The 14638-nt window shown below is 36.7% G+C and overlaps 1 protein-coding gene across 8 annotated transcripts in view; it reads right to left on the bottom strand.

Moving 5' to 3' along the window:
• The window catches only part of DST (dystonin), a 296184-nt gene that overhangs the window by 130782 nt on the left and 150764 nt on the right, over positions 1 to 14638 (bottom strand). For all 8 annotated transcript variants that reach the window (XM_051614873.1, XM_051614876.1, XM_051614875.1 and 5 more), the window contains 17 exons: positions 13602 to 13695; positions 13130 to 13284; positions 11771 to 12233; positions 11554 to 11682; positions 11279 to 11356; positions 11006 to 11167; positions 10789 to 10893; positions 8883 to 8978; positions 7384 to 7509; positions 6835 to 6987; positions 6428 to 6582; positions 6191 to 6317; positions 4888 to 5071; positions 3793 to 3950; positions 3289 to 3467; positions 2933 to 3071; positions 1895 to 2088 (listed from right to left, as the gene is read on the bottom strand). In XM_051614873.1, the coding sequence (XP_051470833.1) occupies positions 1895 to 2088; positions 2933 to 3071; positions 3289 to 3467; positions 3793 to 3950; positions 4888 to 5071; positions 6191 to 6317; positions 6428 to 6582; positions 6835 to 6987; positions 7384 to 7509; positions 8883 to 8978; positions 10789 to 10893; positions 11006 to 11167; positions 11279 to 11356; positions 11554 to 11682; positions 11771 to 12233; positions 13130 to 13284; positions 13602 to 13695 (2697 nt within the window). The remainder of the gene's footprint in view (positions 1 to 1894; positions 2089 to 2932; positions 3072 to 3288; positions 3468 to 3792; positions 3951 to 4887; positions 5072 to 6190; positions 6318 to 6427; positions 6583 to 6834; positions 6988 to 7383; positions 7510 to 8882; positions 8979 to 10788; positions 10894 to 11005; positions 11168 to 11278; positions 11357 to 11553; positions 11683 to 11770; positions 12234 to 13129; positions 13285 to 13601; positions 13696 to 14638) is intronic.

Genomic DNA, 14638 nt, shown 5'->3' with positions numbered 1-14638 from the left:
GTGAGGGTATTCCAAATGTGACCTACGTGAATCAAGGAGCGTGTTGTGCTCTGCTGGAGTTCAGTGGCACATCATACACTCTACGCCTCCCAAAAACAACAGGAGTCACATTAAAACTAGAGCCTTTAAATATTCTAATGTGTGAAAGTAATTGATGCTCTAAGTTAATTTTTAAATCATGCTCTTGACCTGTAAAGAGAGTGCTGTGTATTTCCTGAAAGTGGTTTCCATACTGATGAGAATAGTGACAGTTTTTCTTTCATGATCCTTATACTGTTACATATAAATAAGACTATTCAAAAACAGTGCAGGATAAACATACTTATCAAACAACTATTTATAGTTGGACTTGGAATTAATACTTTGAATTGCTCTAGTACTGTTTTCAAGATGGCAAAAGGAGACTGAAAAAGAGCAAGCAAAGGAAACCATATTGCTCAGGTTTCATACTTAAGCATTTTTAAAGCTAATAACCATGAAAAAGAGAAAGGATCATGGTAAGTGCAGCCAATATTTGTACAAACTTTTTGTATAACACTCATCAGTGTCAAGCTGCTAGGAAGCTGCAGAAGAAACATTTGCAGAAATCAGTTTGTTTACTGCTCCATGCTGTAACTACCACAATCTGTCCTATTTACTCTTGAAGTCATTATTTATTAACAGTAATTTTTCAGCATATTTTAGCCAGGTTACAGTCCTGTGAGGTGAGCATGTGGTTCATGTTTTCCCTTTGAGGAAATAAGGACACTTCAGTACCTAATAAAACCACTGTTTCATCATTTAAATTATGTCACACTATCAAATGATGAAAAATCTGAGGGGTATTTAAAGCTAGCCATTCTGCAGTCAGCTTTAAATGAGACAGCTTTTGCTCATCTTCCTTTTATCTTCCAGCAATGCTATATAGAGTCAACTAAGTCACTTAATTGAAAGTAGTAACTTCAGTATTGCACCTGAATAGATATTCATCCCCTAGAAGAGGACAAAAATATGAAAGGTAGTTTTGTTAACTTTTACATCAACAGCACTACCTTGTATGCTCTTGTTCAGGTTAGCTATAATGACAAACTAAACTAGATTTTTAAGGAAATAAATTCAGGCTGTATAGTACAGACTTCCTTAACTCGCCCGTACTTGTTCTTTCAGTCTCTGCAGTTCTGTTTCCTTTACATATGGGAAATAGAACCACAAAGACTGAAGGAAAAAGTATTTCCAGGAAGGCTGTGTATGGATGGCAACTTCAGAATTACAGGCAGGTGTGTTCTGCTGTATCAGCACATCTGTGCAGGCATGTGCATTTGAATAACATTAATATCATCATGACAGTAATACTTAAGGGCTGAATTAAGAGCAACATCTTAACTGGATATTGCGGTTGCACACCAAAAGAAAATATTGGCACTTCACCAAAAGTTATTGCAGCAAATTATCATAGAAGCCAATGGGAGCTAAGGACTCCCAGACTTAGCACTTGAGTTATTAAAAGCAAGTTAACATGAATCCAATCATAACTGATGAATCAGCTCATCAGTTCAGCCTGTCAGAACTAATTATGTGGAGAAACAGATGGTATTTCCATAGGACAGCAAGTTGTTTCTGCAGGCTTTTTTTGGAACAACAAAAAACCCCACACAATTCATCCCTACGGTGTCTTAGTAAGTTGTAAGCGAACAACGTTTCTATATGTTGTTAATGCTTTGGTGCTCAATAATCACAGACATTTCCTGTGGAAAAGTAAGATGATGTCAACAGCACAGAAAAGGTAAGAATTCTTGATTATAGTACATTTCACAAACAGTTCAGAAAACTATCCTGACTTATTAATTTCTGATTATTTTTCCTTGGAAACAACAAAACCAGTATTAAGAGATTATAATTAAAAAGTTATACAAACCTATTTTCAATTTGAGAATGAATGTTTTGCCACCTCTCAGCTAACTGGTCAACTTTTTCTTTATGCCAGTCAAAGTCAAGATCACGTTCCTTGTGCATTTTGAACATCTGATCACTGATCATCTTCGCCTTCTGCAGCTCATCCTCTAACGTATGGAACACTTTTCTTTTCTCATCTACTTCAGATCTCCATTGCTAGTACATGATAAATGATAAACTGTAAGTAACTCCTAAATTATGACACTATTTTGTAAGTTAGTATTTTACATGAGTAAAATACATACATGAATGATTAAAAAATGTTTAAATGCATATTTTACTTCTGGTTGTGCAGACACTGGAATGGCACCAGAATGGTGGGTCTGACACAAATAATTAGCTATGGACTGCAGAAATAATTCTCAGTAACAGCATTCCTCACAGCACATACATCAGAACACAGACAACAAATTAACATGCTTATCTTATAAAATACAGCTTTAAAAAAATCATTAGGTGGATGCTAATCACTCTAGCTAGCAAAAAAGCATTATTCATCATTTGCAATATTAAAAAGAGGTACATACAGCACACTAAAAATGCTGAACTTCAGTTTTGCCCTATCTCAAAGATATCTGCCAAACTTCCTAGGACACCACATTAGTATATCACAGCAGTAGCAGTAGCAATAGCAGGAATGTTATTGTGGCCACATTTATGTAACTATATCTATATGTTACCTTAAGCATATGTTACCTTAAGCATATGTTACCTTTTGAAGAGACAGAAAGAGTAAATCTTACTGCAGCACTATTAAATGCCACTCAGATACTTAAAGGCATTTCCTAACAGCAGGAATGCACATGCAAACCGTCCAATTCCTAATGCTTCAAAGCTGTCATTATTTTCCTGAGATGTCTATCCTAATACAGACTTTCGTTCAGATAAACAAGCCAACTTTTAATAGAATACACAGTGTAGCACAACCAAGACAGGTGTTATAAGTAATTTTCCTACTATTTTTTTATTTGTCCACAAAAAGGCACCAGCCAACTCTTACCTTTAATGTACCCATCAGATTTTCTATATTGTTTTTGTCCGCCATTACTGCCTCTTCTTCACACAACTTCGTTTCATAGAGTTTTACTAACAATTCTGCTTCTTGGGTGTTCTTCAGCACCAAATTTACAGTTTTTAATCTGAAATTCAGTAACCTTCTGTTAACTAAACTACCAATAACAATGCTCAACACACTAGTGTTTTTTATCTTTTCACACACAAGGTACACCTTTATAATGTTAAAATTATGTTAGCTCTCTTTTCCTTGATCAGCATTATATATACTAATGTATTTAATTTATTTAGAAGAGAAAACTGTCAACTAAAATGTGTGATGGGAGATGACCTATTACATACTTATCTATGTAAATTGAAGACATGGAATAAACTTGGTTCATGTTCTGAATAACAACATTGAGTTCAGAGCGCAGAGTTGGGACTGAAGGTGAACCAGCAGCTTGCCCAAAAAACTCCTCGCATTTATCTGTGATGACTCCCAAGTCATCCTTCAGTCGATCCAGTTCTTTCTTCAGTTTCTGTAAAATGAAAGGTGATTGACAGTGCTTTTATCCTACATCAACCCCACGTATACTCCACATATCATTACCAGTATAAGGCTGTTCATGGGGACACCATTAAAAAAATTTAAAAGGATCATATTCATAAAAAGGGAACTAAATGGACACACCATTTATCGGCATCTTTTTCTCTCACAAACACAGGCTTAATCTTTGACTCTTGTCTTTTCCAGATACAATGCAACCCCCCCAAAAAAATATCTGGATACTTTTGTTTGGTGTTTTTTTGTTTTTTTGTTTTTTTTTTTTCCCCTAGGTAAAACAGCCTTTCTCAAAGGCTTACCTCTTGCTCTGAAATTCTAAGCTCACTTTCAGGTATATCATCCCTTTCCATTGGGGTTCGGATCTGGCGTATTAAGCGCTCCTCACAACTCTCCAGCTGAAGTCTGATATTTCTGACTTCAGAGATATACAGATTATAAATAGATTCTTCCTGCTCCTCTGTTGAAAGAAACAAGGGACTTGTTAGCAAACAAAGAAGAGACATATTTTTCATCATGTCTTCTTATGAAACACTTTATAAAGTCACCATTCCACAGGTCTTCTCATGACTGCCTGAAATCCCATCAATTTCCACTGAAATTTTGGCTATTACTAGATCCTCACACATGAAAAATCAGCTTACATCTCTTTGACCATTCATCCCAGGCACCAGCATCACCCCTATGCACATTGCTAAACTCAAGTACTTTCAGATATCAAGCACAATACTACAGTAAACCTCCAGGCCTTTCTTTTTTTAAATCCTCTTTTAGACACACAGGGCAACACATCCTTCCTTAACCATATTGAACTATACTAATGCAGTAATCAGTTTGCATCACTGCATTTCTTTAAGTCATTAGCTACTTGACAGTAAATCAGAGCAGATATTTTAAGCTTTCTGTTTTTACTGTATTCAAAAGCACAGTTAAGAAAACTGTAACTTACAGGCATTCTATGGAGCTAGGATAGGAAAATACCTAGGACACTTGTCTTAACAGTGTGAAAAAAGCTCTAATTCTGTTATGAACTCAAAAAAGTAATCAAACTGTGTTTCAAACATTCAAAACCAAGGAAGGTATGACTAAACAGTGAGCTGTAACACACACAACAAATTATTGGATGTAAAGTTTTTTGTAGCGCTCTGTATATTAAGTAACACAATTTTTACATAGCTCAATATATACAAAGTTTTAAAAAACTAAGCTTCTGTACAATTAAATTGTGCATATTGTTAAAACAAGCACTATCTGTTCTGAATAGCTGGGGTATTAACAATATCAATATGATAAAATGGGTAACTCACTAGACCTTGTATTACAGAGAAAGGAGTTTTATCAAGAACTGCAGTCTATCTCAGGAGGGCATCTTCCTGCTGTTCTCAGCAAAGTTTTACCTCTTTCTGCAGATTTCAGAAGCTCTTGATAGTATTGCTTGCAAACATTAACTTCCCTTTCCAGCTGTGCTGTATCGGAGCTTGTAAAGATTTTGGACTCCTGGCTATCTTCCACAAAATCATCAAAGCGGGATTGCAAATTGCTTAGAACCTGCTGATGTTCACCAGGCAGCATTGTCTTTATCTGTAACAGATTATAAATCCAAGGTATGGTAAGCAATGATCCATTACTCACACAGTTCCCTGTAACAATATTGACCAGTTACTAAGATGGTAAAGACAAAGAGCCAAGGTTCTGAAAGCTTGCTGTTCCTAAGCTGGAGTCCACTTGACAGCTGACAGTTTACACTCACTATAAAATCCTTTTCCATCTTTAATGCCAGTAAAGGGCTGTGTTATGCCAACCCTACATCAGACACCACTTCTCCATCTAACGCCATGCAGCAACAAACAGGAAGCCAGCAAGAGTCACAGAAGTAGGAACACTTCAAGAACTATCTCAGATTCCTTTACTTCAACAGCCACAGTGGGAAATCAGGAGTGAAAATGTTGGTGTTATAGACAGATACACACCAATGTTGTATAAAAAAACATTAAATAGTGTTAAGACATACACCTAACACTGTGCAATTCAGTGATCTCACACATTGTTTCAGCCAGAAAGAATAGTATTTTGAGCTATATCACTATTGCATTTCAGACAAATTGATCCTAACTAGCTATATAACATTCCAAGTTACAGACAAGTACAAGAATGAAAAAAATGCATTACAGAGGAATGAATGTTCAGGTGCCTTCAGACTGAAAGACCAAATAAGATTGAAAGACCAAATGTCACTTCACAGTTGTTCCACTGATAGCCAGAAGCTGCAGCAGGAGGAGATAATAAGGGTTTTCTTGCAAGATTAACCTCAGCCTAATGAAACTAATCTCCCCAGATGTCTTTCACATACATGCAGAAAGGTAGACTCTTGCAGAACAAAATTCAGATTCAGTCACTGTTCATTGATTTCAAGAGATCCTGTCCCTCTGCTGACAACAGGACTCTAGAGTGAGTCGCACAATAAGGCTGCAGGTAGTTTTCATTATACCAGCTCTCTGCTCCTTCCCCAAATATATCTGTAAAGGCTGCTCAGATCAAGGCAGAATGTTTTATTGTGGTAACCAGCATGGCCACTGCCAGTTATGCCCACAAGGAATATGAGGACTGCTGCAGATTGTTGATTATATAACATTTCTGGGAAGTGCAGCCTATGACTTCTGAGCAAATGGCTAAGATGCCCTTCCTAGACATAGCACATACCGAGGCAACGTTGCCAGCTCGAACCGCTTCAATTTCATTTGTAAGGTAACGCCAGGACACCACACTCTTCATGTTTACATGTGACTCATGCCAAAGTGCCAGAACATTCTGAAATTGCTGTTCAATCCTGAAACATAAAAAGACTCCAACTTTAGATCAGAGTAACACATGAAAAGTGAAAAAAGCTTCACATAAATTAATTTTACAAGAAAATGGCTGGATTTGTTTTATCCCTACCTGTTGGCTGTATCTATAGCTTCTTTGTTTGGTGGAGGAACTGTAAAGCACACAGATGGGACCATGGCCTCATTTCCACTCGGGCTAATGACTTTCCATTTAGCACGATGGGAGTTGTTTGCTAATACACACTCATCATCTTTGTAAATAGTTATCTAGTATTAACAGAAAAGCAGAATAATTTAATGAGCTAAGCATTACAAAATACTTTTAAAAAGCACTTATGCAAATTATGTCAACAAATAAGCAAGAGAACAACAAAACCAATGTTCAACACAAGGATTTGCTCTTGTTTACTAGGGTGGAAGAAATTTAGAGCCCAGTGTTCTCCAGGAACGTGGCAATTAATGAAACTTTAGCTGAATTCTCATGTCTGTAGTTGATTTGAGGAAATTAAAGTTTCTAACCTCAATTTGTCTATAGTCACAGATGGCTTTAATTGGGATGGATGTTTTGAGTATACAGTCTGGGTTCCTTGGCTTCAGCTGAATTATTGCCTTTGCTCTCCCCACAAGGCCTGCTACTGTGCTCTTATACTGCAGGAGTTGTTCTTTTTCTTCCTAAAACAGTTAAGAAAAGAGTATGTTACAAAAGATAGCCAGAATACAGTGCTGCATCCTTGATCCTGTTAAGCCTTTCTTTTCCTGACTTCTTTTACTGTGCTTCTTAAAAGTAACACATTTTACAAGAACAAAGTATCTTTCTGTAGCAACTGGCTTCTCACAACATCTGGTATTGTGAAGATCAAGAAAAATATAACACTATATTTTAAAGTTATGAAAAACTGTCATTACACATTGATAGATTCAATTGTTTAATTACAAGTTCCAAAAAATACATTATTTTTTTCTTCACTTTAAGGTAATGATTTTAACACACACACTTTATAGCCAACTACAAGCTACACACTTCTTCCCGAACTGTAACTCACATTAAGAGGATCCTTAAATTCTTACCATAGACTCCTGGACAAGGTCTTCCAGCCTATGAAGGCTGCTTGATCTATCACAACTATATTTTCGGTATATGGTATCTTTCAAATTCCTTAAATATTCCATGGCTTCTTTGGCATCACTGAAAAACTAGAATGAGAAAAATATCTGGGTTATTTTTAAACACCCTAAAAAGGATACAAACAGCTACACTATGAAGTTTTCTTTAAGTGCTCTTTTTAAAAATGGTCTTTTCTAATAGCTTGAAGTGATCACTGCACCACACAGCTTAATTCATGATCTCATGCCTAAACGCACTCTTCAAAAAGGCACACACTGTAACACCAGTTATTCTCGGCACTATCTACATGTAAAATTAATTCAGCTGTTATTGAACCTTAGTTAATTACTGTTCCTGCAATCAAAAATTTCCTGAAGTGATTCTTGCTTCCCTTGGATTTATAATTATTTTTATACGTTAAGAACATATTTTATATGTTAATGGCTGCAAACTGCAGCAAAGTACCTGCAAACTTCAGCAAGCACAATGGAGCAAATACTTTCTGCAGAAGGGGAAGGGAGCTGCCACACTTGGCACTTCTGCATCGGCATCTGCACCCCCGAACTGGGTCCTGGTTAAGCATGATTGGGAAGAGAAATATCCTATGGTAACCCTCACCCCGTTCTGTCCCTGATACTTAATTTCTTAAATCCAGAATTCCCATTTCTTCCCACTACCACTACGAGTCCAAATCACTCAACTTTGCCTTCTCCAGTATCCATTTCCTAATTTGGGGCTCTCACCCTTCTCAGGCTGAAGGCAACACATGCCAACATCACCACCCTTCCTCTCAAACCACCCAATCCAGAAGACACTAAGGATTAATCTTTATAATTTAAATATTTTAAAAACAGTAGATTAAAAAAAACAAAACAAACACACACCACCAAAAAAACTCTTCAGTCTTCAATCCTTGTGCATATAACCAAGGAACTTGTAAATCTTTGATCACCCATGTGACTGAGTACTGAATCACCTGCAGACTGTGTACTCAGATGATAATCAGAAAGGTGTTTTGTTGGCTGTATCTGCTGTCAGGGTGTTCTCTGCTCCATTTTTATTAATGTTGTGATTATTAATGCATTTTTATTTGGTTAGTCCTCAAAACATTCATCTAGAATATATTCTCCCTTGCTCACTGCTAACCACCCTCCACTACATCATCTGCAGAAGCTGTACTGACAGCAGCTGTGCATGACAAGGGTGAGAACAGCTTCATTCTCACAGTCTCTACTTGCAGGTGCAGCTCAAAGAAAAAAATGTAGAGACAGATTCTGCTGTGAAGTGATATAACTGTAGGGTGTGGTAATACTGTGAGAGCATGGCTCATCATCTAATGATTGCACATGAGAAATGTTAATTTTACAACTACTGTGAGAGAGCAACTAGCACTTTCAGTATAACTTTTTGACTACAGACAAAACTTAAAGTATTTAATATTTTTACTGATTTACTTTCTTACCTCAAAATATGCAGCATTTTCTCTCAAATGTTGTTCAACACAGTGACAGAGCTGAAGAATCCAGCTCCATTGAGTCTGCATTGCAGCTCTATAGGCCTTTAAGGAAGAAAGATACATTTTACAAAAAGAAATTAAAAATAAAACATGCATACCTTTACAGAATTTAGGAAACACAAAAGTAACGTAGCAAACACAAGCATCTAAACCCAATCTTCTCACCCTGAAAAAGCAAGCTGCAGCAAGGAAAATTCCAGTGAGAAAAGAGAAAAAAACCTGGCACTACAGCACAGGCAAACATAAGAAAACTCACCCAGAGGGACTGTGATATCACCATCCTCCGGCACATTCAGAATTCAGCTGAACAAAGACCTGACACTACTTTAAGCTGGGAAGCTGGACTATTCTCCTGAAGTTCCCCCAGCCTAAGCTCATCTAAGATTCTGTGTCTCTGTTTACTCAATCAAAATCATTGGATTCTTACCTGGATACAAACTGTAAATTAAAGTAACACTAAGTATACAGTAAAAATAATTCATCAGGACTTCTTGCAAATACATAATTTTGTGTTGCACAGGAATTTAAGGAACATAACCGTACTAGAATGATGCCTCCTATACCGTCTGCAGAGTGCTGCCACTGGGGACGCACCGTATGCTTGTTCACCACCAGAGGGTACTCTTGACTATGAAATCAGTCAAAAGTCTCGATTTTTCAATTCCTGTATGACTCAGGGAATTCAAAAGTTTTTCCATTCACTTAAATTAATTTCAAACTGATGCACTAATGCACATATTATTCTGTAGAAAAGGCTTTTTTTTTTTTCCTTTTTAAATGTCCCACTATTGCAGACAACATAATCTGCACAGTCATCTTTGCTGGAACAGTCAGGTTTCATAATATGTCTCTTTAATAAAGTAATCTATTGACACTAGTAAGAACTCATTAGAACAGCACATACTTTTAAAGAATAGCACTCCCACATCACATGAAAAGTCATTTACTATGCAAAGTAAATGTCACAAGAAGGAAGGAAAGGATGAGTTTTCTTTGTGTTTCCAGTTTATGCAGATGTAAAGAAGAACTATAAAAATCCACTCTGTTTTTTTTTTTCCTTTCTATATAATATGTTTCCATTTTTACGACCTACAGTCTGTATTTACTCTTTTCTTGAAGATTTACAGGAAAAAGCATTTTTACATTCTCCTTTGTAAATTTGCTATGACCCTACAACAGCTACAATAAATTTCCTGTAAAGCTTTTACCTTTAACATAGAGTCTGATTCAAGCCTGAAGTAAATCACATCACCTGGTCAGATTTAACATGCAAACAAGTTTCCTAATTCACTCGCAAATCAATTACGGAAACAACCCTAAACAGAACCCATACATCTAGTAAGTGACTAGAAACTGAAACTTATTTCCATCCAACAGGAGAGATATCACGTAACAATTGTTCTGTGCCCTGAGTTTGCCAGTATAATTTGTATCAGTAACTCCAGAAGCTGCGTGCATGACCAGAAACATCCATACAGAGTAAGTCTGCAAATTTTTATTTCAGACTTTAGGGCGATTTTCTATAAGCAATCCAAGATGTAAACATAACTTTACAGAACCAAAAATCACAGAATGCCAGGTTTGAATGGACCTCAAGGATCATCTGATCCAGCCCTTCTAAGTGCTACTATAGTTTATATGACATGGCTCAGCACCCTCAAGTATTTCAACCTTTTGGAAACCTGAAGACAGACACAACAGAGACACTGAAGAGCAAAAAGAAAGGCCCCATTATTCCAAGTCTTGTTACGTTTCCTATGAGTTATCACATCCCTTCTAATAGACCCAAAATCTAAGCTCTATGAAATAATAAAATTATTTTATTGCTTATGTGCTGTTCTCACTAACTTACCTCAATGGTGAGCCTGGCTGGGTGATTTTCAAGAAGCAACTGCTCAGCTACTTCTTGTACTGATTTAATAACTTCTTCCTTTTGATCAAGTTCTCTCATTAATTCCTTTTTTCCAGAGGAAAAAAACAAAAAACAAAAAACAGAAATGTTTTAGAAATCTCTTAAATTCTTAAGGATTATTTAATTATTCACTCTGGATTATACTAGGAATACATACAGCGTGGTATTCTTTTTTTCTTGTTATATTGGGGTTTCTCTCACTCCAGTCATATGCAACCTCTTCCTCTTCCTTTTCATTCAGCCATATCAGCTCTCTAGTAGCACGAGACACAAAATTGTGAAGAGTATCTAGATGTCTTTCCTGATTTCTTGATGTGTTCTTTATTAAAAAGATAAAGAAGATTCACAAAAATCAGATTTTAGAGCTCAACTCTTACCGAACATGATGTGAACTGAAAAGCTGAACATCAAAGAGGTATGACAAACTTACCAAGAGTTTCGAATACTGACTCTCCAGCTTGTGCAATTTTTCTGCATAGGTGAGTTTAAGAGGGGCAGTCATTTGAATCTGTATTTGAAATATGAGGTCAAAAGACAACAAAACTTAGATATGTTAAACCACTAGATCTCCTGATTTCATGGTATCTCATCTAGAGATCAGAAGTAAAAGAAAGACTGTGAAACCCAAACAGAGTTCTAAAATTCAACATTAGTTTATGGGTCACCCAGTAAGAATGTAACCAAATAAAGAATATGGTGCTGTACCTCACTAATTTTAGCTTCTTTAAGGCTGGATTCAAATTCCTCGATAGCTTTGTGGACATTTCTGTGATTTTCTAAATGGCTTTCAACACTCGGCAAGTCTGAACCCCATTCTGCTCGATCAAGTTGCACCTTACAAACAAGAAGAAAAAATTAGCCATGATCTACAAGGAGTTAAGAGTAATAATTAGAAGCTGACTGTTTTCATAAAGATTGCTACCTGCATTTCTTCCACCCAGCTCAACAGGTCCTGGACAAATTTCATGTTCACCTCTTCTTCTGTTAAATTCTGATCCACAAAAGCTGATTTCATAAGAGGTTTTCTGATTTGCATCAGTTTGAGTGTTTGCAGAGTCCCACTGTCTACACCTGTCACATAGCTTTGAATCAATCGTGGTGGAATGCCTGGTGTGTAAGCGGGAGTGATGGTTGGTGTCAGTCTGGAAGTAAGACCTGATGAAAGGCCGGATGTCAAGCTGGAAGAAGTCAAAGTAGGTGTTAAACCTTGGGTCATTGCAGCATTTAATTCAGGGGCTAGGTTTGTTGTAAATCCTGAGTTTAAGCTTTCAGTTATTCCTGATATCATCAGCCTTGTCTGCTCTGTTGTCAACACATGCCCCTTGTTATACACGGAAGAACATTCGGTCCGTATGGCCACCAGTTCATCACGAAGTTTTGCAACTCTATAAAAATAAAATAATAAAAATAAATAAGTAAGATTATTTTAACAAAGGCTTATGATTAAGGTTTATCATGCAGAACTGAGTAGCAATATGAATTCACATGGTCTCTTATATTTTAGTTGTACTTAAACATTTATAAATAACTATTTATATCAGAATGCATAGTCATATATCTATAAGCACAGGTAATAGATGCAGAAATCAGGCAATGACTAGAAAATCAGCATGATATGGGCACTAGCATGCACCATACACAATTCCAAGGAACAATCAGCAAAGCAGAAATCTTACAAGATACTACATGTTGCAGTAGATCAACCACTTGCAGTTCACTGCCAAGAAGTTATGCGCTTGATCTCACTCAGTCCAGGACAAACCCTGAAAAACTTTGGAGCCACTTCTCCAATAAAATTGACTTTATGCTGTTTGAATGCATCTTTCTGCCAAGACTGTACACACTGCTGCATATAAGCCAATGTTATTTCAGTTAACTACCTGTTAAGAAATCTACAGCTATCATCAGAAATCCCACCTCCACTTTTAAAATCAGAGTTAGTGAATTTTAAAATCATTTTAGGTGCAATAAAACAAGCTAACATCTTTACTCTCTGAGATCCAGTAAACATTAAATATTTAAGTCATATTCTGGTGAGTTACTTCATTTTTCCAAGTGAGTACAAACACCTCCTCTTGTCTTGAACAAAGTTTGTGGGCAGTGTACTCACCAGAACACCTGATAATCTTTATTTGGGTGCCCAGTGACAAGATTGAGAAGTTAGCCAAAACTGTGAAGATTTTTAAATGTTCATTATTGGGTACCCATATTTGGGACATTTATTTATTCATATAAGTATTTTATAAAGTACCTTTATTCATATAAATATACTATAAAGTACCTTTGCACAAGCTGATCTGCCTGATAGTATTTTCCATCAATAAGAATTTGGGCATCAATTACTTGCTGGCGAAGAAGGTTCTCAGATTCAAGAAGGTACCCAGCGATTTCTGCTTCATGTTGGAACTGGAGTCCTGACTCTAATTGCTTGGTGTCCTGAATAAATAAGAGAAAGCCATTAAGTCCTGCAGTTAAACCAAAGAGAAATGAGCTGTAACAATTCCTACCTTTTTTGTTAAAACATCTTCTAATTTTGAAACAATTGTGAAGCATTTTATTTAAACTACCAACAACAAAAATATAGCCCAACACACTCTAGGCAATTTTTTATATTTTTCCTGAAGAAATGCTAAATTAACAGTACAGGAGAAATAAAAGCAGCTATTAAGTAGGCACTCAAAAACCCTGAAGAATTTTTTTCTTTTTAAGTAGCCATTCCACTGCAGTTCATGAACAATCACCAACTGACTTACAGACTGCAGAGCATTCCGGGCAAGTATTAGTTTGTCTTCACAGCTCCTGCTGTCCCGCTGAAGTCTGTTTGCAATCTGCTGCAGCATTTCCAACCTAAGTGATGCCAGAGAATTTCAGAAAAATAATAAGTATAAATGTTATTTGTATTTACTATACACATTGCATGACTTTACAAAACAAGCAAACAAACAATATCTAATACAAAACACAAAAAAGCCAAGTTACCTGTTTCCTTCTAGGGTGCCATTACCAAAGCTTATACAAGATTTAATCAGTGTAGGACCACAATTAACAGAAACGAAATTCTCGTTAGAGTCAACACTGGTTCGAGCACTAGTACTGTTGCTAAACAGTGAATCACTGCTATGATAGCTGTAACTACTGCTATTCATTTTTACATCCAGAGCACGGTCTTTCTGGCTGTTTACATTTGCTGAAAATGAAAAGATAAAACTCCTACGAAATGTACAGCTTCTAGGGATGAATTCACTACTGGCTTTTGAAATACCCAGCAGTCCTCCTTTAAATAGGCTTCAGTAAGCATATTCAAAACCCAGCAATTAATATCTTGCCAGCTCTTCAAAGGACTTCACCTGGGGCTATGTACGCTACCTGGCTTTTGGCTTCCTTACCTTGCACTAAAGCTTTGCAAGTACAGACTAGGCAGCAACATCAGGGCGTCTCTCGGAAACAGACGCACCAAATATTTTACTATAGTGTCATTAAACGTCTGTAAGTCAAATAAGAACTCAAATAAGTCTTTGCAGTGTTTCTCAGACTCCTTAATAAAAAGTTTCAATAGGGAATGAGACCTCCACACTCTATGGTACAGTACAAAACACCTTCAGGTTGGGCTGACTCCTCTTTTTCAAATGGAACTGCACAATATAAGTAGGGTAAACCAGTTACATGGTTAGTCAGCCAATAACAATAATTTGAGACACTTGTATACGATCCAACCCACCATCTGTAAGCCCCAACCCACCCACTGTCCATGTATGCATGTTTACTAACTGCTCTGTCCCATTATTCTTTC

This window comes from Apus apus, chromosome 3, assembly GCF_020740795.1.
Source record: "Apus apus isolate bApuApu2 chromosome 3, bApuApu2.pri.cur, whole genome shotgun sequence".
NCBI classification, from domain to species: domain Eukaryota; kingdom Metazoa; phylum Chordata; class Aves; order Apodiformes; family Apodidae; genus Apus; species Apus apus.
The sequence above is the reverse complement of the archived record's forward strand: the minus strand, read 5'-3'. Positions and strand labels throughout refer to the sequence as shown.